We start from the raw sequence: 24,064 nt of genomic DNA, 5'->3' as shown, positions 1-24,064 counted from the left end.
TGACAAAGACTCCAGGATCCACAAAGAAAAAAGATTTTCTGTCTGTCTCTTTGTAGAAAAAGTTTGCCAGCCTCGTTTTCTGATGCAGGGAAATGAAAGCACTCAGGGTTTAATTTTCTACTTTGGATCAACCACAGCAAATGTTCCTCCTGATGTGGTTCCCTGACCACTCAGCACCATCTGCTTCTATATTTAAACCCAACCAAGTATTCATCTTTGCAAGAGATAATTAAGCAAGGGAAAGCTGGGATTCTCACATACATAGTAGCCACCTGAGAATAAGGGGTGAGTGAAGTTTTAATTAACAGAATAAACCATTAATGAAAATGAAGATTGTAGGCAAATTTCAAGTGACAGCCTTGTGTATTATTTCTCAAATGGAGTTATTATCTTTCTAGTTTCTCTGGCTTTCCCCTGCCCTCCCCATTCACTGTTGGGATGTAGGTTTGACCGGTTAGTCCCACAGTCTGTCCCTCTGCCTCACCAATGTCTTGTCAAAGCCTTTTTTCCTGAACTCGAGAGGTCCTCGGGAATTTTGCAGGAACCCTTTTAGAGCAAGCACTACCCAACTACATCTGGAGAACAAAATCCAGCCCACTTCCTGTTTTTATAAATAAAGTTTTATTGGTAGGCAACCACCCTCATGTCCATGGCTGCTCTTCTTCTGTAGCAGCAGAGTTATGGCAGGCTGTACGGTCTGTAAAGACTCATCAGACACTTTTAAGAAAAAGTTTGCCGAGCCCTTCTTTAGAGCAGGAAAAAACTTGAGCTTTGGAGCCAGGTTTTGTCTGTAGCACTAAGAAGCTTCTCAGAACTTCCTGCCCAAGTGAAGGAAATAGTGGTGCCATCGTGGCCCCCTTTTCTCTCCAGTGTTTCTGAGATGTCAGGGGAGCCAGAGGCTCTTTGCCTGGGAAATGCTGCAGAAGGGAATTTTTGAGGGTATGAATTTAAGTTGGGATCCTGAGATTTGTAGCAGTGTCTCCTCTCTCTCTCTCTCCTTCCTATACCCCCAGTATTTGTTTCTTTTTGCTTCCCCCCAAAAGATAATCAAATTCAGGGATAGCCACACCTGGACTCCAGTACACATTTGCCTTGGATGCTGTGGTCACAATTGATACATCTTCCACTTTGTCTGTGGGCTTCCCTAATAGCTCAGTTGGTAAAGAATTTGCCTGCCAATGCAGGAGACACAAGAGACACGGGTTTGATCCTTGGGTAGGAAGATCCCCTGGAGTAGGGAATGGCAACCTACTCTAGTATTCTTGCCTGGAAAATTCCATGGACAGAGGAGCCTGGAGGGCTACAGTCCATGGGGTCGCAAAGAGTCGGACACAACTGACTGACTGAGCATGCATGCATGCAATTAATTGTAAAGTTGTTGGGATATCACACCATTTAAGCTGAAGCGGCCCAGCCTTTCCCTTTTTTGTGAATAGGGCATTCATGTCACTTTTTCTTTGAATTAAAAAATGGCTTCCACCAGTGTTCAACATAAAATCCCCTCTCCTTTCCACAGATTCTGGTCCTTGCCTCTCTCTCCAACCTCACATTAGTCATTTTCCACTTTACTTTCTATATGTTCTGCCTGCACCAATGTCCTTGCTGTTTCTCAAATGCATCAAACACATTCCTGCCTCAGGATGTTTGCATGTGTTGTTTCCTGACCAATATAGATACTTTATTTGCCTATGTGTCCCCCACAAAGAGGCAGAGGCTTTTCCTGGCATCCTTGTCACCTACCCCTAATGGCTAGAATAGTACCTGTCATATAAGCTGAGCTCAGTAAAGTCATGTTGGGTGGACAGGTCAGAGAGGAGTTCTATAGATAACACCATCTAAAAACTACTGATTGTCTTGCTCTGTCATCAAACAGAAGAAACTGTGACCTGGAGACATGATTTATCCTCAATCACAAGGCAAAAAATTCCCAGGATCAGCCCTATAACCTGGACTCTGTTCCATGAGCCTCCCAATGTTCAGTGGCTCAGGTATTTTAACCTGGACCAACATCAAGCAGTATCCCGGGAAACGCTGGGTCTCAAGTTGTCTGTTTTGGCAGGAGGTGGACAGTTGGTGACAGGAAATGATGCCTTCGCTAAAACTCGAAGAGGGGAAATCAGGATGATGATTAATTTAAATTCTTAAGATAGTGGTTTTAAATGCTTTCCTTCTTGGCCCTTGAGGCTTGGATCTTGCCTGTTGAGGGCCTACTTGTGTGTTGGGGAAAGAGGGTTGCTTGTTTAAGAAGAGAGGAAGGGACACAGGACCCTGTGGACTGACTTTTAGTACCCTCTGATGCTCAGCAGGTTATTTCTCCTGTCTGGGCCCCATCTGCCAGTGAGAGGATTGAGGAAGCACATTCCAGTGGTGCTGGAATTTTCCTAACCCGAGCAGGCTGGTTTGGAGCGTGATGGATTCCTGGCCATGCCCATTGCTGGCGGGAGTCCTGGCTGATGCTATCTCCCTGTTTCCTTTGCAGGCTCTGTACATGTTCTACGCCTTGGCCATAGTATGTGATGACTTCTTTGTTCCATCTCTAGAGAAGATCTGCGAGGTGCGTGGGAAGGACTTAGGACCTTTGGCAAAGCCTGGGTGGGGGGCTGGGGGTGACTGACACTTGGTGTGTTAGTACCAGGCCAAGATGTGGGGAGCACTAGGACGATGAAGGTTGTCAGGCCAAGTACTTGGTGTTGCTAGTGCAAAGCCCCGCTCTGAAGCTCCAGGTTAAAATTAGGGGGTGGTGTCCTTCCCCAGAGCTTGGCAGAAGAAAATGCTCCCCCAGTGAAATTATTACCCAGGACCTCTGGCTTCATAGCAGGTGCTGGTAGTTAAGCCAAAGCTGGTTAGTTAGGAAGCATTTGCCAAGAACAGCTGCAGGTGGCAGGTACCAGGTGGGGCTCTGCGTCCCCAGGGAAGATGCTGAGCTCAATGGCAGGGTATGCCCTTGGTCCTAACCTTTGCAGCCTGACATTTTCTCCTTTTAATTCTTTTGTTACGTTTTCCCAGTCTTGCCCCCTCCTCCCTCAGCTTCTAGCCAAGGAAGGAAAACTGTCTCTGTTTTTAGCAACTACTGTGTTCAGACTGGGGGCTTCCCAGGTGGCGCTAGTGGTAAAGAACCTGCCTGCCAATGCAGAAGACACAAGAGATGTGGGTTCAATCCCTGGGCTGGGAAAATCCCCTGGAGAGAGAGCACGGCAACCCACTCCAGTATCCTTGCCTGGAGAATCCCATGGGCAGAGGAACCTGGCAGGCTGCCGTCCATAGAGTCGCACAGAGTCGGGCAAGACTGAAGCGACTTAGCCCACATGCACAAGTGCAGACTGATCTGGGTGTCACTGCACTTTATCCACATGAAGTCTCCCAGTTATTTGAGGTCATACTGTCGTTGGCAGATTTGCAGGTTGGACATGGATTGTTAGGGGTGGGCACGTCCCCATTACTTTACCCTCTGTTGAGCTCACAGCAGGACTGGCTGCTTTTGACCTAGTTCACTAAGTGGTGAGTGACCTGGCAAAAGTGTGCAAAGGCCCTGCCTTCCCTTTGCTCCACACTTGACCCCTTACCCCACTCAGGTAAAACCATATGCTCTTTTCCAAGACACTTGTCAGTGACAGAATTGAGCCAGAGCGGGAACAGAATCAGGAAATGGCTACTGGGATGTCAGGGTTGAATGCTCAACCTAGAGGCAGCCCGTGGGTGGTGGGCTATCAGTTCTTCACAGGAGGCCCTCAGGAAAAACAGTCAACTGGTCTTTCCAGAATACACACCCCAGAATAGGTTGTGGGTCACAGCAACAAGGTTGGGTCCCCTGCCCTCTTTGGGGTGACAGAAGCCCATGGACACAGGACCACATTCAGTGGAGATGCTAGATGAGTTTACCCATCTCCCTAAAAACACAGAGGTGAGGAAGGGTGATGGTCCTGGCCTCATAGGGAAGATTGATGGAAGAGACCTAGTGAGAGCCATCAAAGGCACTGAGGATTCAAAAGGAGGGAGGGAGCATCTCTGGGGAGAAACCAAGGAAAGCTTCATGGAGGAGGTGGCATTTGGTCCAGGCTTTGGAAGTGAGAAGTTCCACCAGCTGAGCAGAAGGAGAAGGTCATTCCAGAGGGAAGGAGTGACCCAGGCAGAGGCGGGAAGGCGGCAGGACAGGATATAGCATGGTTTGGATTCTGCTAAAAGCTATCATAGGTGCTTTGATGGCCGAACCTCTGTGACACCTCCTCTTTGGCAGAGCTAGGGTGGGTGGACTTCTGTCAGGGGGGTCAATGCTATGCCCCCATCCCATTTTCCACCAAACCCACAGCTCCAACCCTTTTGAGGACTCCTTCCGTAGCAAGCTTACTGAGGAGGTTGTACTGGCCCAGGGAATGGATTCCTCAGTGGCTTCAGAGCCCAGGCTCCCCAGGAGTGCTTTGAGAGCTGGGAGCTGGAGGAGACCAAGTCCTGGTCTGAGCCAGTCTTCCCAGAGGCCTTCTAAGGACCATAGCTGGGCACCTTCAGGTTGGCATTCAGGGGGACTCAGAATTTTCATGGTTTTCCCAAGCACCCAAAGCCCCCAGCCCCAAATTCCAGATCAGAGGATGGGCCTCTGTGTCCAGAACATGGCCCAAGCAGAGTGGGTCTAGATAGCTCTAGCCCTGTCCCAGGGCTTGGCAGAAGAAAATGCTCCCCCAGTGAAATTATTACCCAGGACCGACTCAACTCTGAGGACAAGAGGTAAGGTCTATTCCAGTGGGCAGCCAGGTGTCCGGCCTCCCATTGAGAAGGCCTTCTGGGATGCAGGGGCCAGGCTATGCACCTGAGTTTTCCACATCCCACAACCTGATGTATGGATGTTCGCATGGTACCCAAGGTCTGCGTGAGCACCAGAAGTGACAGACGCTAGACTAGCAGGCTCCCCAATGATCTCCAGCTCCTGTTCCAGGCATCCAAAGGTGAAAAAAACCCGCCTTGTCATCCAGTGGGGAAGCACGCACGTGGACCTCAGATCCTCACTGCATGAGTCATGTTTCAGCTTCTCTTCCCTGGGGTAGTGGCTGACTCGTGGTGGCCCTTTTAAAAAGCCTTCATCAAAGAGAGACTATTTAAGCGTTCAGACAATGAACAAAAATTGACCAGTGGGGGAAGGGAAGAGGGGACTCGGGGGTGAGCATCAGGCAGAGTGGAGGAGGGCGTGTGCTCAGGATGAGTGAAGAGAGGCCACAGCCCTGAAGCTTGACTCTGGCTGCGGGTCTGTGCCCCGCGCTCTCTGTAAGTGTCCAGTAGGCGTGTTTACTGCTCCCGCAGTACAGCCTGAGGGTCTGCGGTCGCTTCTGTTTCAGAAACTCCATCTGAGCGAAGATGTGGCTGGAGCCACCTTCATGGCTGCGGGAAGCTCAACACCTGAGCTGTTTGCCTCTGTTATTGGTAAGAAATCCTATCAGCTTGAGACACGGGATATAGGAAGAACCCAGGTTGGATGCCCAGACTCTTGTGGGCATGTTTTTTCAGCTCTGAGTGTCAATTTTCTCATCTGTAAAATGGGAGACGTGGAGAGAAAGTGAATTAGTGGTTCCCTGGGGTGTGGAGTGGAGTAGGGTACTCACAGGTATGGGATTTCTTTTTGAGGTGATGAAAATGTTCTAAAATTAGATTGTGGTGATGACTGTATAATTCTGACTATACTAGAAAACACTAACTTGATATTTTAAATGGGTGAATTTTACAGCATGTAAATTTTCAATAAAGCTGCTCCCCAAAATGGGAGGATTGGTGTAGCGGGTCCCTAAGGACTCTTCCATGTCTGGTTTTGTCATTCTCACCAGCATCTTGGGTGTTCCCTGGTAGTAAGAACAAGTCCTGTCCATTCATGGGATGGGGGACACGGAACCGGCCAGGGTCTGAGGAAGGAGTAGGCCTGGGCTTGCACATGAGGTTTGTGCCTCTTTCTTCCCAGGCGTGTTCATCACCCATGGAGACGTCGGGGTTGGGACCATCGTGGGCTCTGCTGTGTTCAACATCCTGTGTATAATTGGAGTTTGTGGATTATTCGCAGGGCAGGTCAGTGGTGTCTCTCTTCTCATGAAATGACATAAGGATAACGTGGGAGAGACCCAAGGCCCAGCCTTAGCCATGCCTGTAACTCCCCATGGCTTTGAGTGGGGGTGTCCGCTCCAAGTCCATTTCCTCATGTGTAACAGGGGTGTCCTATGTTCCTCCCACAAGTGGGTCTGAGAGCAGAAAGAGTGCCAGCTGCACCCTTGGCTGGTCTGGGGGTGGGATGTGGGGCATTTGTTTGACAGCAGTAAATATTTAAGAAGCATTTCCTGTAATGTAACCCTGACCATGAGCTAGACTCTGGACTTACTTGGGGCCTGTCTTCGGCCTCCCTATGGGTACATGAAGCTGGCTTTTCAATTCCTTATCATATCTTCCTGATCCTTGGAGCCACAGGGGGACATTAGACTTGACCTCAGAGAGTTGGGCTCATGGAAGGCTGTGTTTGGCCAAGGGAGATAGAGGGAGGCAGCCAGTCACCCCCAGAAAGTTCTAGCACTGAGAGAAGAGTGAGTATCTCTGGCCTCCCACGGCCACATGGCTTCTCCTGGGATACGTGCCATTTGGTCACCGTGAAGGAGCAGGGGGCAGCTTTGCCATTACTTATGAACGTGAACATGCTATCCTTCTGTCCCCAAATATGACCAAGAGTGCAAGGTGGCCTTGAGCAGCCAGACACACTGTGGTCCTGGTGGACAGTTAAGATGAGCTCCGAGGGCATGTGTCTGCAGCGGCAGGGGTCTGGGGATGATGGGACCCCCAGCTGTGACCCCCCACACCCCATCTCCCCAGCCGGTAACACTAACGGCCCTTTGCTCGGCAGGTGGTCCGTCTGACATGGTGGGCCGTGTGCCGAGACTCCGTGTACTACACCCTGTCTGTCATCGTGCTCATTGCCGTGAGTTAACGCGCCCTCCCCCTGCCCCACTGTCCTGTCCCTGGCATTATGACCAGAGAACCCCCGGCACCCCAGGCTGGCCACTCACTGTGGTCATGTTGACCTACTCCCCACCACGGTGCTTCCCTGTCCCGAAAACCTCATACCTGATGCCTTGATTATCAAGCACATCCAGGTACCACCCTGAGGGCAGAAAGGCCTTGAAAAAGCTAAAGCAGGCATCATATGGTTGATGCAGTTAAGCTTAAGAATGTGCTCATCAGAGGCTTTCAGATCCTCACTTGGAGCCGGTTTCCTAAGGAGCAGAGTTTCTGGTCTCCCAGCTCACTGCAGAGCTGGGAAGAGAGAGACCAGCTGGGAGCCCTCGGGGTAGGCAACTGGGAGCAAGGATGTGGGCAGAAAAGGCAGAGAGCCTGAAACAGGGACCCCTGAGGGCTGGGGTGACATCATACATAGCATGAGACAGTGACACAGCAGTGAAGCCCAGGACACGGTTTACTGCCGAGGACCATCCGCAGGGGAGCAGTTTCCATACAAAAGCAGCTTTCAAGTGAGTGCATGAGGGCAGGTCATATCAAGAGGGCAGATGCATGTGGCATGCCCAGATCTCAGAGTATGAAATGTGTTCTAGAATAGTTCTCCACCTAAGGACATCTAGAGCCAACTGGATTTGATAACCATGATCTTTGAATTAGTTAGCTTTTGCCATGTAACAAATTTCCCTCAACTCTCAGCAGCTTAAGACAGCAAACATTTATTGCCCCCTTTTTCTATGGATCAGATCTGGGAGTGGCTTAGCCAAGCCCTCTGGCTGAGGATCTCTCACCGGTGTACCCACCGGCCAGAATACAGTTATGGCACGGCTCCCCTGGGCAACAATCTGCTTTCAAGATCCCTCGTGAGGCAATGGGCAGGCCTCAGGCTTGTCCACAGAACAACTCACATCACTGGGGACTGCTTCCCCTCCCAGCAAGGGCGAGGAGGTGCCGAGATGGAAGCCACAGTCTGTCTGTAACCGAATCTCGGACGTGACAGCCATCACTTTTGCCATATTCTGTTAGGAGCAGATCCCTAAGATCAGGCCACATACACAAGGGGAGCTTGAATGTCAGGTATGTGAGAGACTGCCCACCACACCCCCAAAAATGAAAGAGGTAAAACAATTTACCTATATACAATTTTACCAAATCAGCATAATGCCCAAACTATATCATAAAAGACAAAAGTAATTCATAATAAAAGAGTACATCTAGTGTATCACTGTTTGGGCAGGAAGATGCTAGAACGCTGAGTGATGTAATCTGTTGCCCTCATACAGGAAGTCTCCAGGCCCTATGGCTCCCAGTGCAGGCTGATATGCTGGACTGGCCTCCCCGTGAGTGGTGTTGACATTGATGATGGAATTTTCTGAAATTATGAATGACTCCTGATAAAATCCTAAACTGAGCCAAGTGCAGTCATCCCTCTCCACTTGCGTGATAGCTAACTCACTAGAAAATTAAGTATTTATTAAAACTGTGTAAAAATACTTTGATTTATAAAATGGAGTTAAGTTCAAAGCTCAGGTCATTTTTTTTTTTTTTTTTTTTTGCTGCTGGCTTAAATATCTAGCAGGACATTTAAGATGTATGTCAAATATGGATAACTCCTCTGGGAGAAACATTTTACATGTTCGAGACTGGTGTCCCTGGTCTTCATCCTCCAGTAGCCTTCCACTGGGTAATAAAAAGCTGACACTGTCCCCATAAGTGTCCCCCAGGTTCCCCAGGTGGTGATACCAGGCTCCGCTCTGCCTCTTCCTCAGAGCCTTGAGTCTGGGGAGCCTCAGAGCAGTGCTCAGCCAGGATGACCCTGTCCGGGTGGCCTCCCAAAGCAGATCCTGTGTGTGCTGTCCTCCTGACAACCAGCAGAGGGCGCAGTGGGCCCAAATCCAGACTGCAGCCTGTGGCCTGTCCTGGCTGGCATTGTATGTAGGGACCCCAGTGTCTCCAAGATCTGATTGGTGGACACAGCCCCCTCCTGTGTGCACTGGGCCTGGCCGGGGCAGTTACAGGATACCTCCCAGGACCACAAAGGCATCATTTGTCTGCATCCCACATAGGGGATGCTGGGTGGAGATGTTGGGCAATGTTAATGCCCTCTTACGAAGCTGTGGCAACCTTGCCATCAACCCCGGCCTCCCTTCAAGTGGTACAAGTGGGTCCTTTGTCCTCAGAGCTTCCAAAAGGGTTATTCTTTATTTTTAAGAAAATGACACCCTTTCCTCCCCACCCACCCCACCCCACCCTATCCCATCCCACCCCACACAGAAGTACCAAAGATGGAGGGAGGGATAGATAGATAGATAGATAGATAGATAGATAGATGGATATGCAGGCACAAACATACATACAGAGATACCTTTTCAGTTTTTAAGATTCTTGATTTCAGCAACCCTGTTCCATTAATGAGGGCAGACCCCTGCAGATGGGCCCCCATGGCTACTTGCATTATCAGAAGGCCAGACCAGTTCTCTTTGGAGACCCATACTAGGCCTCATCCTGCAGCATCTGCAGACCAAGGTTTCCACTAAGGAAGGGTCACTTCTACATTTGAGAAACCCAGACCCAAAGAGAGGTGCCAGCTTTCTGTGAAAATCAGAACAAGCTGGTGTGCGTCTCCTCACGGTACTTAGGGGTCTGTGTATGCTTTTCTTTTGGAGTAAATCTGTCCCCCACTCTTGTTTCTTTTGCCTTCCCAGTTCATATATGATGAAGAAATTGTATGGTAAGTTTTAAACATTTGTTTCTTTTTCACTTTTCGTTAGTATCCTTGTTTGTTGGGTGCACTGAATCTTTTTAAAAATTATTTTTACAAATATAAGAACTTGTGAAAGTAAAAAAGGCTATCATTCTTTTGTACTATTTATTTATTCTTGACTGTATAGAGCCTTAGTTGCGGTATACAGAATCTTCATTGCAGTGCGCGGGCTTCTACTTGTGGTGTGGCCCCAGAGGGCATGGGCTGTCTATTTGTGGAGCACGGGCTGAATTGCCTGTGACATGTGGGATCTTAGTTCCCCAACTGTGGATGGAACCTACATCCCCTGCATTGGAAGGTGACTTCTTAACCACTGGACCACCAGGGACGTCCCCAAAAGGGTATCATTCTAAGCAGTCATACCTTTATCTATCCTTTCAAAGTGACAAAGATTGTTTTCCTTAATATTACCACCCTGCCAGATAGCAAGATATTTTATAAAGCTAAAATAATGAAAGCAGTATGATGTTTTGCACAGGAATAAACATGAGCTAATGCGGAATATGGAACCGAGAAAGCAGTAATGGGCAGTTCTGAGTTGGGGCATCATTACAAGGCAGAGAGTTGGGGATGGGGAGGAGGGAAGCCTCAGATTCTGCAAAAACGAAGAATCCATGTAGATCCCTCACACCTTATAAAGAATAAATCCCAGATGAATTCAAGATTTTGCTGCAAAAAGCAAAATTAAAGCATTTCAGAGTAGAATATAAAACTCGTCTTTATGACACCGAGGTTGGAAATGATTTCTTAATTAAGATACAAAAGGCACAAACTTCTAAAGAGAAGGTTGATATTTCCACTGTAACCTTTAAGGCATGAATGTATTGGGTTGGCCAAAAAGTTCATTCAGATTTTCCCCATGATGTTGCTGTTCAGTCACTAAGTCTTGTCCGCCTCTTTGCGACCCCATGGACTGCAGCATGCTGGGCTATCTGTCCATCACTATCTCCCTGAGTTTCCTCACTCATGTCCATTGAGTCAGTGATGCCATCCAACCATTTCATCCTGCAGCCCCCTTCCCCTCTTGCCCTCAATTTTTCCCAGCATCAGCGTCTTTTCCAGTGAGTTAGCTCTTCGCATCAGGTGGCCAAAGTATTGGAGCTTCAGCATCACGTCGTATTTTCCATAATGTGGTAAAAACCCGAGCAAACTTTTTGGCCAACCCAATATCTTCCACAAGCCATAAAAACATTCTCTTCGTTGACAGTGATTGAGATCTGTATCCTGTATGTGATCATTTGTGGGAATGTATTCACGAGGCCTGACGTGAGCAGCTGCATGCTATGGGAGCAGAGCATGCTGGTTCTGGGTCTGCCTCACCCTGTGAGCCAGAAAGTCTCTTTCTTCTGGGTCTCCTCTTCCTCACCTGTAGACGGAGTTCTGAGCAGGTGGTCAAGTTGTTTGCAAACCCCTTTATCGCTCTGCTGAGCTCTGGGCTCTGTCAGCAGAGGAAGAGCTCCCCAAAATGAGTATAGCTCATGCTGGGCACTTAGTAGGTCTTCAGGTCACATTACTCAGATGACCCAACAAGTTAAGCCATGGGACTGCCCAGAGGCTTCTGTTCTGAGCTACAGAAATCCCTACCACGTGTGGGGTTGGATGCTGCTTCTGCAGGACAACAGGGAGAGTGCACCCCAGGAAGACCCCCACCCCACCGGCCCCCAACCCGTGTTCCACCCAAGAGGCTACTGTGCCCGGCCTGTCTCTTCAGGCAGTTCTTAGAGTTCCTTGCCACCCGACCCCAGCTCCTCTGGTCGCTGGCCGAAATCTCGATTGACCACAGGGCCCTTTAGGGTCAAGTCTGCATGACCCCTGGCCACTCCCCTCCCTTCCCTGGGAAGAGGTGCTCTGCTTAGTCACTCAATCATGTCCGATTCTTTGCGATCCCATGGACTGTAGCCTCCCAGGCTCCTCTGTCCATACGGATTCTCCAGGCAAGAATACTGGAGTGGGTTGCCACTGCCTTCTCCAGGGGATCTTCCCAACCCAGGGATCGAATCCATGTCTCCCACATTGCAGGTGGATTCTTTACCATCTGGGCCACCAGGGAAGCCCAAGAATACTGGAGTGGGTAGCCTATCCCTTTCCCAGAGGATCTTCCTGACCCAGGAATCGAACCAGGGTCTCCTGCATTGCAGGTGTATTCTTTACCGGCTGAGCTCCCAGGGAAGGCGTGGGATGAGGTGGTTCCTCCCTTTTCTAGGTAGCTAGAGGAGCTCCTCCTGAGTCCCGCTGAGCCCCTGTAGTTGAGAAGACCCCACCCCAGCCTTCTCTGTTACCGAGCGAGTGCCAGATTGCCGGACAGATGGGGGCTGGGCGGCTCGTCCACCGGGCTGGGTCCTGGGTCAGGGAAGGTGACGGGACACCCCGCCCTGCCCCACCTGCCGTGCGGGCACTCCCAGCCGCGGGCTTCCCTGGTTCTAACCAGTCTCCTTTCTCTCTCTGAGGTGGGAAGGCCTGGTGCTCATCGTCTTGTACGTGTTTTACATCCTGATCATGAAGTAAGTGCCCTTTCTCCTCTCCTGTGCTGCCTCACCCCTGGCTCCATACCTGCCGCAGCCTTTCGTCAGAGTCAGAAGAAAACCTCTGTTAGCCCTTTCAGTCATTTTTGGCCACCCGTTTCTCCAGGGGACACCCTGCTGGGGCAGCCAAGGTGGGAGAGAGATATTCAGACTCTCTTTTGGGGTACTGTCCACATTTGGGCCAGGGCGGGCGGCTGGTGGCCGGAGACGGAGGCCGCTCCCCGAACCAATAACAATCAAGGACCTCTCTCTCACCGAATTCCACACCCTTGGCCCCAGGGTGACTGCTCCTGTTTGCTGTCTCTATAAATCGCCTGATAATTTAATGCCACTCTTTCCAAAGAGCCAGGCAGCTCCAATCTCTCCAGACTCATAAAATGCCACCTCTGGAGGCTGTCACCTTGCATAGCTGCAGCGGGTACCGCAGGCAGTTCTAAAGGTGCAGACACTGGGTGGGGGGTGTGCACCCTTGAGGCCCTCTGGAAGCTTCCCTGGGTCAGAATCATCTCGTAACTACCCATGATGAGTAGCAGTCAGTCATGAAAAGGAAAGTGTGACTCATGCCATGATGTGGGTGAACCTTGAGGGCATTATACCGAGTGAAAGGAGTCAGATCACGAAAGGACAAACACTGGGCCGTTCCACTTCTGTGAGGTGCTGAGGAGACTCAGATTCCTAGAGGCAGGCAGCAGATGAGAGCTTGATTACCGAGTGCCTGGGGGAGGGCGTCATTAATGATCGCTTGACGAATGAGACCCGAGTTCTGTTTGAGATACTAATAATTTGAGGACTCGATAGTGGCGACTGGTTGCACCACCTTAGAGATGTAATTATGGCCACCGAACCGTGAGCCTGAAAATGGAAAATAGTTAAAATAGAAAATTTTATGTCAGATGTATTTTTCCACAATCGAAAAAAAAAAGCTACCCGTGAGCTAAGCCACATTCAGATTTTTAATTTTCTCCTCACACCTCCGCAGATAATTAAAAAAGAAAACACCACTGAGGTTTATGAGACTATGAATCCCGTTAACATAAAACACGTATCGTGTTTTCTAAAAATGGATGGTAAGCTGTCAAAACTGCAGGAGAATTGTCTTTAAAGGTCTCCTCTCTGAGTGCCTTTGGGTGAGGCCGCCAGCCTGCGGTCTGGGACGGAGTCTCCTCTCTGTGGGGACAGTGGCGTTTGTGGGGCGGTGTGGGGACAGGGCCTCCGGGCACCCACGGGAGCAAGGCCAGGCCTGGGAGCGCCTGCTTCGAGCCTCTCCCGAGGCTGGGCTGAGCTGCTTTCGTGAGGACAGGCTTATGGTGCGAGTAAGTAGGCGTCAGTCATTTTCTTGAGCTCAAAGCTCTCTTATGACCCCAGGAAGCCCACTCAAAAGGGGCAGGCCCCATTGTTCCAGGGTTCCTGTCAGGAAACTCTGTCAGCTCAGCTGAAAAGATTAGGACTAACATAAATACACTATTGACACTATGTATAAAACAGATAATGGGAAACCTACTGTATAGCACAGGGAACCTACTCATTGCTCTGGGATAAGTTTAACTGAAAGGAAGTCGCAAAAAAAGAGGGGATATCTCTGTGTTTGGAGCTGATTCACCTTGCTATACGGTAGAAGCTCACACAACATTGTAAAGCAACTATTAATATAATTGAATAAAAATTAAAAAAAAAAAACCCTTAGCTCCCCACCCCCTCACCCAAGGCCGAGCTCACTGCAGGTGCGCAGGGGAGGGGGGTGGGGAGGAGGCCCCTGCCCACTCCCCCTGCCCCTGCCCACTCCCCTGCCCAGTCTCTCCCGCAACTCTGACCTCCCGCCTTAACTCACTTGCAGGTACAATGTGAAGATGCAGGCCTTTTTCACAATCAAACAAAAGACTGTTGCAAATGGCAACACGGTCAACAGTGAGCTGGAGGATGGTAATGATTACTGTGATAGTAGCTCTGATGACCCTTCCCTGCCATTGCTGGGGCAAGGTAAGGCTGAGCAGACAGGAGTGGGCGAACATGCCATTAAAACCACACAAACACACACACCATAAGCTGTCACTGTCTCCCTTGGTCACAGGACCCTACATGAGGAGGGCAAGTGATGTAGGAGCTATGGCTCAGATGGGACAAGAATGAGCCCAGCGTCCACAGTCATGTCCCCAGGGGTCACCCCAGGCCTACTGAGGAAGGCTCAAGGCCTCCCTGGCTTTCCTGAAACACAGTAAACCATATATCTGACCCAGGTCAAAGGCCAGTGGCAGGAAGCTGAAGACTTGGGAAGGCAGAGCAGGTGGGGTCTCCCTGTGGTTTCTCAGATGCCAGGCCCAGATCTGGAGAGCTCTGTTCTAGAGAGACCACTGACTCATTGCCCAGAGGAACAGCAAGGCTGTGAAGGATGCCATGGAGCTGGTGAGGAATTCCAGACCTGCTCCCAAGAGCCCCACTGGAAGCCCCTTCTCCTGGGGGCTGTGGTCTGGTCTCCTCAGCTTCTCTCTGGACCCTTGTCTGGGGATTCTGGGCCTCTGAAGCCAGCCCGGGTCTGTCAAGTACCCCCAGATGTCTGGGCCTGACCAGCTCCTGCCTTGGGAACCTTGTCCTCAATTCTTTTTATTTTTTGGCTGAACCTTGCTGCATGCAGGATCTTAGTTTGCTAACTAGAAATTGAACTCATGTCCCCTGCAGTGGAAGCTCAGAGTCTTAACCACTGGACCACCAGGGAATTCCATATTCTCAGTTCTTAACCCAGCCAGTTATCTGGTAACTGGTTACCTGGTAACTCCATCCAGCGGGGCAGTTCTGCCAGGGAGCCAACAGCATTGATGCCCTCTCCCACCCAAGACTTATGCTAAGGTATGAATAGGTTCTTGGAGTCAGGATCCAGGGGAAAAAACAGCTTTAACTGGCATTGCCAACAAGTTCCACCCACGGTGTTGGTAAAGGTCTCCTTTAACCAGGAAAAAGCACCATGGACCAGGTATTTCTCTTTTATTCCTCAAGGCCTTGGGCAAGTCACTGTCTCTCTTAGGTCACTTTAATTCCTAATTCCTATAGGCTCAGAGGGGACTGTTTGCCCGTGTCTGGGACCCTTAGGGGCCAAAATCTATACTCCTAGGCACTTCCCCAGCCCTCACCCTGGGGTGGATCAGGGTAGGAGACTCCTCACATGTGCACTCTGAGCAAGTGCTGGGTTGGCCAAAAAGTTCATTTGGATTTTTCCATGAGATGGTATGGTGAACCCGAACAAACTTTTTGGCCCACCCAATATGTTCTGTCCTGTCTCAGGTAACCCCCCAGGAGGAGGGCAGCTGTCGTGGGTGCTGAGTGAGGGGTGGATCTCTCCACGTGGAAGGAGGAAGGCAGCTGGGAAGAGGGTATGGGTGCAGCCAGAGTCACAGGCCCACCCCGGGGGCCCCAGGAAGGAGGCCAGCAGAGCACGGGCCTGTGCCGTGTGCATGTACCTTAGACGTGAGCAGGCTGCCCCAGAGGAGAGCCGTTTCCAGAACAGCCTTGTCGGGCGGGGGAGGGAACAGTGTGGACGCTGTCTGGGATTTCTAGCTCCACAGACACGGCAGCTCCAAGGCGGGTCCCCACCCCTCACATTTTCTTAAGACAGAGGCTCTTCCTGTCCATCCTCGTACATTGAGATCAGGGCTCCTGGGGTCCTCCGGACCTTCGTGGTGAGAGGAGCGATTCCATGCGCTGAGTCATTCGGGCCAGTGGGAGATGCCCGCATCCTCAGGCGCCAGCCCCGGGAGCTACCTGCTGCCTGTGTGGCTGATGGAGGAGGCTGGTCCCCGGTGCCACGTGTCAGGGACGTGAGCACTTCCTCTTCCAGGCAAATCCAGGCTGCCCTGAGGCCACGTGGGGCCTTTCCAGGTGCTCTCTGATGGCCCTCACTTTTGTATCCATGTCAGTAGGATTTCCCACAAGTTTATTGCTTTCCCCCAAACCTCAGAGTCCAGGACAATTTCTAGAAAATTGGAATATTAGACACAAGACTGTCCCCTAAGGCCAAGGAAAGGAGGGGACATAGGTCTCCCTCCAGCTCTTATGGTGAATGCACTTAGATAAAAGCCAAGGAGGAAACGGGCTGGGGCAGGGTTGGGGGACATAGACCTGGAATCGGAGAGGTTGGAGCCCAGAGACGCAGGCCCGGATGGTGGCTGCTCCTTTCAGGCCCGTGTCTTCAGGCCTCCTTCCTGGGTCTCCTTCGGTGGGTGCCTCTCCCCAGCAGCCTTCCTCCTTCCACGTGGAGAGATCCACCCCTCACTTAGCACCCACAGCAGGCGCCTTCCTCCTGGGGGTTACCTGAGACAGGACAGAACAGATTGGGTTGGCCAAAAAGTTCGTTCGGACCCTCCATCCCATATTAAGGAAAATTCCACACGAACTTTTTGGCCGACCCAATCCTTGCTCAACATGCACACAGGGTGGGGGGTGGGGGGCAAGCGGGGCAAATGTTTGTGACTCACTGAAGGGCACTGTCCCCTAGAAGCAGACTGACTGGGGCAGGAGATTACACCCCAGTGGGGGCTGGGAGTGGCCTGAGGAGAACAGGGCTTCGTGATTTTACCTTTTCTGACAGTGTTGCCACAGAATCTTTCAAACTCAGAGCTCATCTGCCCTGGTCCTCCAGGCAGGTCACATGAACCACCCCATTCAGGGTTGTCAAAGATTTCTGGCTTAGAGATGCTTTCAGGAAGACACACACACACAAAACCCTGATTTTGCTATTTTGCAGTTTGGGTATTTCCCATAGATGTAAAATCAAACTTTTTTTTAACCCAATGTCTTGACAGGAAAGGAGACGTTGTCTTTTTACCCCGCACTCCTATAAAATGCCATTATGTACTTGAATGCTTTTAAAGATCATGCAGTTCAGCTCACCAGATCAGCACAAGCTGGTGTTCTCTTTTAGGGGGAATAGCACCCTCCAATTTTGTTCTGCATGCAGTTTTTTTTTTTCCCTAAAAGTTTTACACATTTTTTATACCACATTTCAATTCTGCTCAAGAAAGCAGAGCACAATACACCAAGAAAAGTGTCCAGGATGGAGGTAGGCAGGCACCCCATTTCCTGTGATGGCTGGGGGGTCTGGCCTCTCCTTTCTGGCTGTCAGGGGGCCTTGCACATGACCCGATAGCCAGGACCATTTTGACCACCAGCTGGGCTCACTGTAGGACCTTTCCAAGCTTCCCTGGCCCTGGATACAACTCTGTCTTGGAACGGGGAGGGAGCGGGTGATACCTGGCCTTAGATTGAACTTCTGGGGCAACATGGTGACATTGGCTGGGTTACCTTCTAAGCAGGTGGTGGGTGGTGCCAGGATGAGATGCCCAAGAAGCCAAGTATCATGGTCTTTGCCTCCTCCTAAGCCCAATTGTTCCCCAAGGCGATGCCTGTGACAGGGCTGGCTTTGCCTATGGAGTGTGTGGATGTATTCCTGGTTTCCCCTCCCTTGGAGGTGGGGGCTCCAGAGGACGGGGGTGTCAACTAAAAAAGATGCACAGGCCCCAATTTGTAGTTGACAGAGAGATTCCAGTTTTCTTGCTGCAGGGCGGGACCTCGGGCATGAAGGTTCCTGCTCCTCAGGGTAGAACCGAGCTGTGGAGTTCAGCCAGGAGAGGGGCTGTCCCCAAGGCCAGAGGTCCCGAGCATTGAAGTCCCCCTACTAACACCCTCCTTCACATAACCCCCGGCATCTTGGCCACCATCAAGAATGCTGCCCCAGACTCCTGGCGTCCACCGCACGCTAATCATCTCTGCAATCTCTGTTGGCCTTTGTCTCCTTAACACTTCTCTTCTAAATTGTAAGTAATCTGCTTTGACCCAAGCAATAACACATGCATTTAAGAAACAGAACCCACGACTCCAATGCACACCTCATTGGCAGTTAATATTTGCCTCCCACAAATGCATGGTCCTCCCGGCTTTGGTTCTAACCACATGCCTCCTGTCTGCTGAGCCTTGCTGCCTGTTGGGTGAGGGGGTGTGTGTCTAGTGTACATTTGTTCGTGTTTGTGCTATTAACTCTCATGCAGGTTTGCTCTGACTGCTCCTAGTTACCCTGGTATCCAGGAAGGACACTCCTCTGGAGCTGGTGACCAGTGGAGAGGGACAGGCATACCTGCTTTGGCAGCCCCTCGGAGGGGAAAGTCTCCCCTGCTTCTGTGTGCTGTGTTCAGGAGTGTTTCTATTTCTGGACCCTCCTGGGCTCTGGAGTTAACTGTCAAGCCCCCCAGGGACTCCAGCCTAGAGCATGTTCCTGAAGGTGGCGGGGAAGGTCCAGGGACCAAGGAGATTTGGTCTTCAGCCTCATGAGTGGAAGCAAAGGGTCAGAGAGAGTGGCCTCCCTGCTGGAGGGTGCTGGTTTCACTGGAGACACTGGTCTTGGCCAGCAGCTCATTGTGCACCCCTCACAAGCAGGCTCCTCTCCTCGGTCTCAGTTGCCTCGTCAGGGCCTGTGAGCCAGATCTTTGACCTCGCTGCCTACCGCCTCATGGAGAACAAATTTGGAAGCATACTGTGTGCAAGGTGGAGATTGTTCCTCTAAAACAGAGCAGGTAGCTTCACAGGAAGCTTAGAACCAGTGCTCTCTGTTACCTCCCAGCATTTTCCATTTAGGGGACCCTTGTCTGTTTGTTAAGTTTTGTGTGAGCCTCTGTAAATGGTGGGGAAGAAAGGTCCCCCTCAGAGTCATTGGTGAGAGGTGGCAGGGATCCAGTGCACTTTGTAAGTGGGCTGCCCCATGAGGCTTAGGTGAGGAACTGAAAGACCCTTGCATTTAGCCAAGACTGGGCCCTGAAGAGAGGGTCATCAGTCAGCAGAGGGACTAGCCCTGAAGATGTGCGAGTGATCCTGTAAAAGAGCGACCTGGGGATCTGTTCAATACTTGTGGGTGGTTCAGACCCAGGTGGTTTGCTCTACTAATGGGAGGATCTGCAGCCAGGCTCCCATGTGGCTACCAGCTGCTGAGACCACAGCTCAAGAAGTCTGCACCTTGGGGGGATGTCAGTCACCCAAGCCCTGGGGTTTTGCCCTGGGGGTTCTCAGCCCTAATCATGGCTTTGTGCTCGATATAGTGAAGGAGGAGCCACAGTACAACAAAAACCCAGTGGTGATGGTGGACGAGGTCATGAGCTCCAGCCCTCCCAAGTTCACCTTCCCAGAGGCAGGCTTGCGCGTCATGATCACCAATAAATTTGGGCCCAGGACTCGTCTGCGAATGGCCAGCAGGATCATAATTAATGAGGTAAGTTTCCTTCAAGGCCCATGAGACCACACGAGCCCAAGGCCTTGGATGGGTTCCAGCACTGCAGGAAGCCCTGGTTTGTCAGGACACTTGCTGGCGTTGGGCCTGAAGTGTCCTCTGCCAGGCTGGTGTTTATCACAGCACCTGTTGAAGCAAGGAAGCCCAGACAGCACCCACAGGCAGCAAATGATCCTATCGGGAAGGAGTTTAAGGCAGATAGCAATAGAATACCATGTCTGCCACGTTCCATTAGGTATTTTGTCAAGTACTAGAGAAAGACTAATTGGAGAAAGACTGGTCTGAAGTACAGATTTTTTTTTTTTTAATGTTACTCAAGGCTAAAAAAAAAAGAATGCACACCTATTCTCTCTGTTTAGAGCAACTCTAGAAGAAAACTGAAAAACTATAGAAGCCTTCTGGTTTGTCTCTCTCAGCATGTGGATCCATCACCTCCTTTGTTATAACAAGAAAGTGAAGTGAAAGTGAAAGTCGCTCAGTCATGTCCAACTCTTTGCAACCCCATGGACTATATAGTTCATGGAATTCTCCAGGCCAGAATACCGGAGTGGGTAGCTGCTCCCTTCTCCAGGGGATCTCCCCAACCCAGGGGTTGAACCCAGGGCTCCCACATTGCAGGCAGATTCCTTACCAGCTGAGACACCAGGGAAGCCGAAGAATACTGGAGTGGGTAGCCTATCCCTTCTCCAGTGGATCTTCGCAACCCAGGACTCGAACCAGGCTCTCCTGCATTGCAGGTGGATTCTTTACCAGCTGAGCTACCAGTGTTATAACTTGTCTTTTTTAATGCAACCTCAAGATAGCTGCAGATTTTCTTTTTCCAAGGATAATTCTCTCTTGATTCCTATAAAGTTAGAGTCATGACCACCTTCCCATTGCTACCATTCATACTCCTACTGAGTCACGCCCCACCTCCTTACAATTCTGTCCTTGCACAGCTGTTGCTGAGTCCAAACTTAGCCTGTCACCACAGGACAGGCCAATTAACTGAGAGATTAGGTGTTGAAGCAATGACTAGGACATTATTTGGAAAGTGACTGATTGAGAAGGTGGCAGACTAATGTCTCAATAGGACAGAGGTGGGGAGGTGGGTAGTTGAGTAAATAAAGACCTTTATCTTGCAGAAATCTTCTGGAATGGCCAACCTGGGAGAAGAGGGGTGATGTGTTAATCAGAGGGGCAGGCTCCCCCGAGGCAGGCCTTTAGGGAGGGAATGTGTTAATCTCTTCGGGAAGAGGGTCAGGGTTCCCTGAAAAGTATTAGTCATTCAGTCATGTCCAACTCTTTGCAACCCCATGGATTGTAGCCTGCCAAACTCCTCTGCCCATGGAATTCTTCAGGCAAGAATACTGGAGCTGGTGGCCAGTCCCTTCTCCAGGCGGGATCTTCCTGGCCCAGGGTTCCCTGAAGCAGGTTATTATGTTTGATTATAATAACAAAAGGTGGCATTAGTGGTATAGAACCCACCTGCTAATACTGGAGACAAAAGAAACTCTGCTTGGAAGATCCCCTTGGGTGGGAGGCATGGCAACCCTCTCCAGTATTCTTGCCTACAGAATCCCGTGGACTGAGGAACCTGGTGGGCTCCAGGTGAAAAATGTAATTTTTCAAAGGTTAAAGTCAAACAGACCCATCATGGAGTCAGAATTGGTTCTTCCCTGCAACACAGCTATTTGCAGGGTTTTTTGTTTGTTTTGTTTTATTTTGACTGTAAGGAAGACCTTTCATTTACCCCTTCTTGGGCAGTAAAATATTATGCCTGGGCGTGCATCTCAGATGTAGATCACTTTTCTCTTTTAGGTGGCTAAATGTTGTGGACATGTTTGTAGGAAAAAAAGTTTTAGATTTTCCACCCAATCCTAGACTTCATGATGTAGGAGTCCCTGCCTAAAACCAATATGAAGCCAGTTAATGGTCAATTCCTCTTTCTTTTGGAAAAATAACATGTTTCCATTTTAAGTAATAATGACTTTTTTGCCTATCTTTTTGCTTCCAGTAACCACAAGGATAAGTGTTAGGCACACAGTTATGGAGTATTGCCTTGGGGGCCTGTGTACTGATTCTTGGTTTCCTGCTGATGTAACTGCGAAGGAGCTTTGTGTCCATGTGTGATGATTATTACCCACAGGGCTTTAATCCTAAAGCATAAATATTTTTAATGAGAGCCAGATAAAGATGAGCTGTGCAAAGGCAAACATTTTCAGAAACATGGAAACCTGTTAATTTCTTGGTATGTGGTTTCTGCCTTTCTCCAGTTTAGTAGAAACCCACTGACTTGGCTTCTGCTTGGGTGGAAAGAAGGCAAACTTGGTCAACAGCTATAAGGAAATAGGGGAGGGAAGAGGTTTGATTGGTTCAGAGGACACCCATTACACATAGCGAAAGATTTGGACAGCAGAAGCCTTTCAGATGGCTACTAACCCTATAAGATGCTCAAATTAAAAGGGAAATGCAAATTAAAACCACAATTAGATTCCGCCACACATCTACCAGAATAACTAAAATGGGAAAAATTGACAATATCAAGCATGGACAAGGATGGGAAGCAACTGAAATTATAATCTGTTTCTGATACAAGTGTGAAATGGTTCACCTTGCACCTACCTTACGATCTCACAATCCCACTTCTAGATAAATACCCCAGAGAAATGAGTTCATGTGTCCACAAAAAGGCATGGTCATGGCATTCTTCCTGATAACCAAAAAGAGGAAATAACCCAAATGCCCATCAAGTGGCAAAGGACATACTGTGTGTTATTCACACAGTGGAGTACTATAAACCCCCGGAAAATAACGAACTACTGATTCATGCAACAAGGTGGATGAACCTCACAGATATTAGGTTGAGTGAGAGAAGCCAAATATAAAATAATATGTCCTCTCTTAATCCATTCATAGGAAATTCAAGTTCAGGAAAAACTTAATTGATGTGTATAAAAGTCAGAATGGGGTTACCTTAATTACTTCTGGAGAGAGGGGACCCTTAGCGAGTTGTCTGAGAGGCTGGAAATGTTCTACATCTTAATATGAACCATCACTGGACCATCGTACACAATGTAAATGCAATTTTTGCATGATATACCTGAAATAAGATTTTTTAACTATGCAAAGCCTCTCCTGTGAATGTCTTCTGGTGGTTTATGACCATCCACTGGGAAAGTCAGAATGTGCTTTTATCCAGTGTCATGGGCTAGTTTTCAGATTGGCACTAAGAAGAAACCCTGGGCTCTGACCAGTACCTTCGCTGATACTGGTCCGAGTGGAAGTGAGCAAACTTAGCTGGATTCTAAGGTCCTGGAGCCATGTCTCAGGCAAACCCAAAGCTGGGGGTGTTGTTCTAGAAACCCTTAAGGGCCACCTGCCTGTGAGGAACCAAGCAGCAGGGTGCAGCTTTGTCACATGCCTGGGTGTCTGTCTTGCCTACTGTCCACACAGAGGCAGAGGCTGATCAACTCAGCCAACGGCGTGAGCAGCAAGCCGCTTCAGAACGGGAGACACGAGAGCATCGAGAACGGGAATGTGCCCGTGGAAAACCTGGAAGAGCCACAGCGGGACCAGGAGCCCCCGCCGCAGCCCCCGCCGCCTCCCCAGGAGCCAGAGCCCGTGGAGGCCGCTTTCCTGTCCCCCTTCTCCATGCCTGGTGAGTCCTGGGGGCCAGGGCTCTCAGGCCATACTGCTGGGGGCTCCGAGGGTCCAAGTCCGGGTCTTCAGGATGGAGAGCTGGACCCAGGAGGGCGGGGGAGGCTGGTGTGAGGGTCCGACGTTAAGTCATTCAATGAACACCTCCTTGGTGCTGAACTGTGGGTTAGAGCCGCCATAGGAGGCAGGCACTGCCCAGGGCTGGGGAGCCTGGGGTGCCAGACAGCTGGCCAAGTGGAGGCCTGGGAAGTGCCCCAGTAACCCCTCGTAAATGCACACAAGTGCCCAGGGCAGCAGGGCTTTCTCATGCAGTAAGAAAAAGCAAGCACATACGTTATTTTTATGGACATGCTCAGACTCTCCAGCCCTTCCAGTGTGGGCAGGCCATTTTGCCCATGTGTTGCATGGTTGCTGGGGCAGGATATGCTAAAGCCACACATGATCTTTAGACAGTTACACCTTATGTGTTTGGTGATAACTCCTACCTATAAATAAGTTAGAGCAGATGTGGCTCTGCCCCAGGCCTAAGTGTCCTCCCATCTCATTGGATGGGCCGTGTCATCTGATTGCCAGCTCCTCGCTGACCTCACCTGTGCTCCGGCCACACTGGCCTCCTCACTGTCCTCAGAAAGCAGCAGGTATGCTCCTGCCCAGGACCTTTGCACTTGCCCTTTGCTGAAATGTGCTTTGCTCTGCTACCTGTATCACTCACTTCCTTACCTTCCTCGGGTCTCTGCTTAAATGTCACCTTCTTGGTGTGGCCTTCTCTGACCACCCTAATTTAAGTACTTTGAATATTTTTTTTATCTTGTGTGTCTCCCCAGCCAAAATATCAGCTCCGTGCCAGCAAGTATCTTTGTCCATTTCATTCACTGTTGTATCCCCAATGCCCAAGCCTGACACATA

At 50.0% G+C, this 24,064-nt stretch overlaps 1 protein-coding gene across 3 annotated transcripts in view; it reads left to right on the top strand.

Annotated features, from left to right (window-relative positions):
- Positions 1 to 24,064, top strand: part of SLC24A4 (solute carrier family 24 member 4) — a 185,508-nt gene that overhangs the window by 121,471 nt on the left and 39,973 nt on the right. For 2 of the 3 annotated variants that reach the window (XR_006262956.1, XM_043434428.1), the window contains exons 4-12: positions 2,480 to 2,554; positions 5,325 to 5,409; positions 5,939 to 6,042; positions 6,863 to 6,937; positions 9,678 to 9,703; positions 12,184 to 12,237; positions 14,093 to 14,235; positions 19,332 to 19,501; positions 22,955 to 23,159. Coding sequence is in view for 2 of the 3 variants with exons in the window: in XM_043434428.1 (XP_043290363.1) it covers positions 2,480 to 2,554; positions 5,325 to 5,409; positions 5,939 to 6,042; positions 6,863 to 6,937; positions 9,678 to 9,703; positions 12,184 to 12,237; positions 14,093 to 14,235; positions 19,332 to 19,501; positions 22,955 to 23,159 (937 nt within the window). In the remaining variant the exon portion in view is untranslated. The remainder of the gene's footprint in view (positions 1 to 2,479; positions 2,555 to 5,324; positions 5,410 to 5,938; positions 6,043 to 6,862; positions 6,938 to 9,677; positions 9,704 to 12,183; positions 12,238 to 14,092; positions 14,236 to 19,331; positions 19,502 to 22,954; positions 23,160 to 24,064) is intronic. The other variant, XM_043434429.1, reaches the window with a different exon arrangement.

Source organism: Cervus canadensis, chromosome 17, assembly GCF_019320065.1.
Source record: "Cervus canadensis isolate Bull #8, Minnesota chromosome 17, ASM1932006v1, whole genome shotgun sequence".
Classification (NCBI taxonomy): Eukaryota; Metazoa; Chordata; class Mammalia; order Artiodactyla; family Cervidae; genus Cervus; species Cervus canadensis.
The sequence above is the reverse complement of the archived record's forward strand: the minus strand, read 5'-3'. Positions and strand labels throughout refer to the sequence as shown.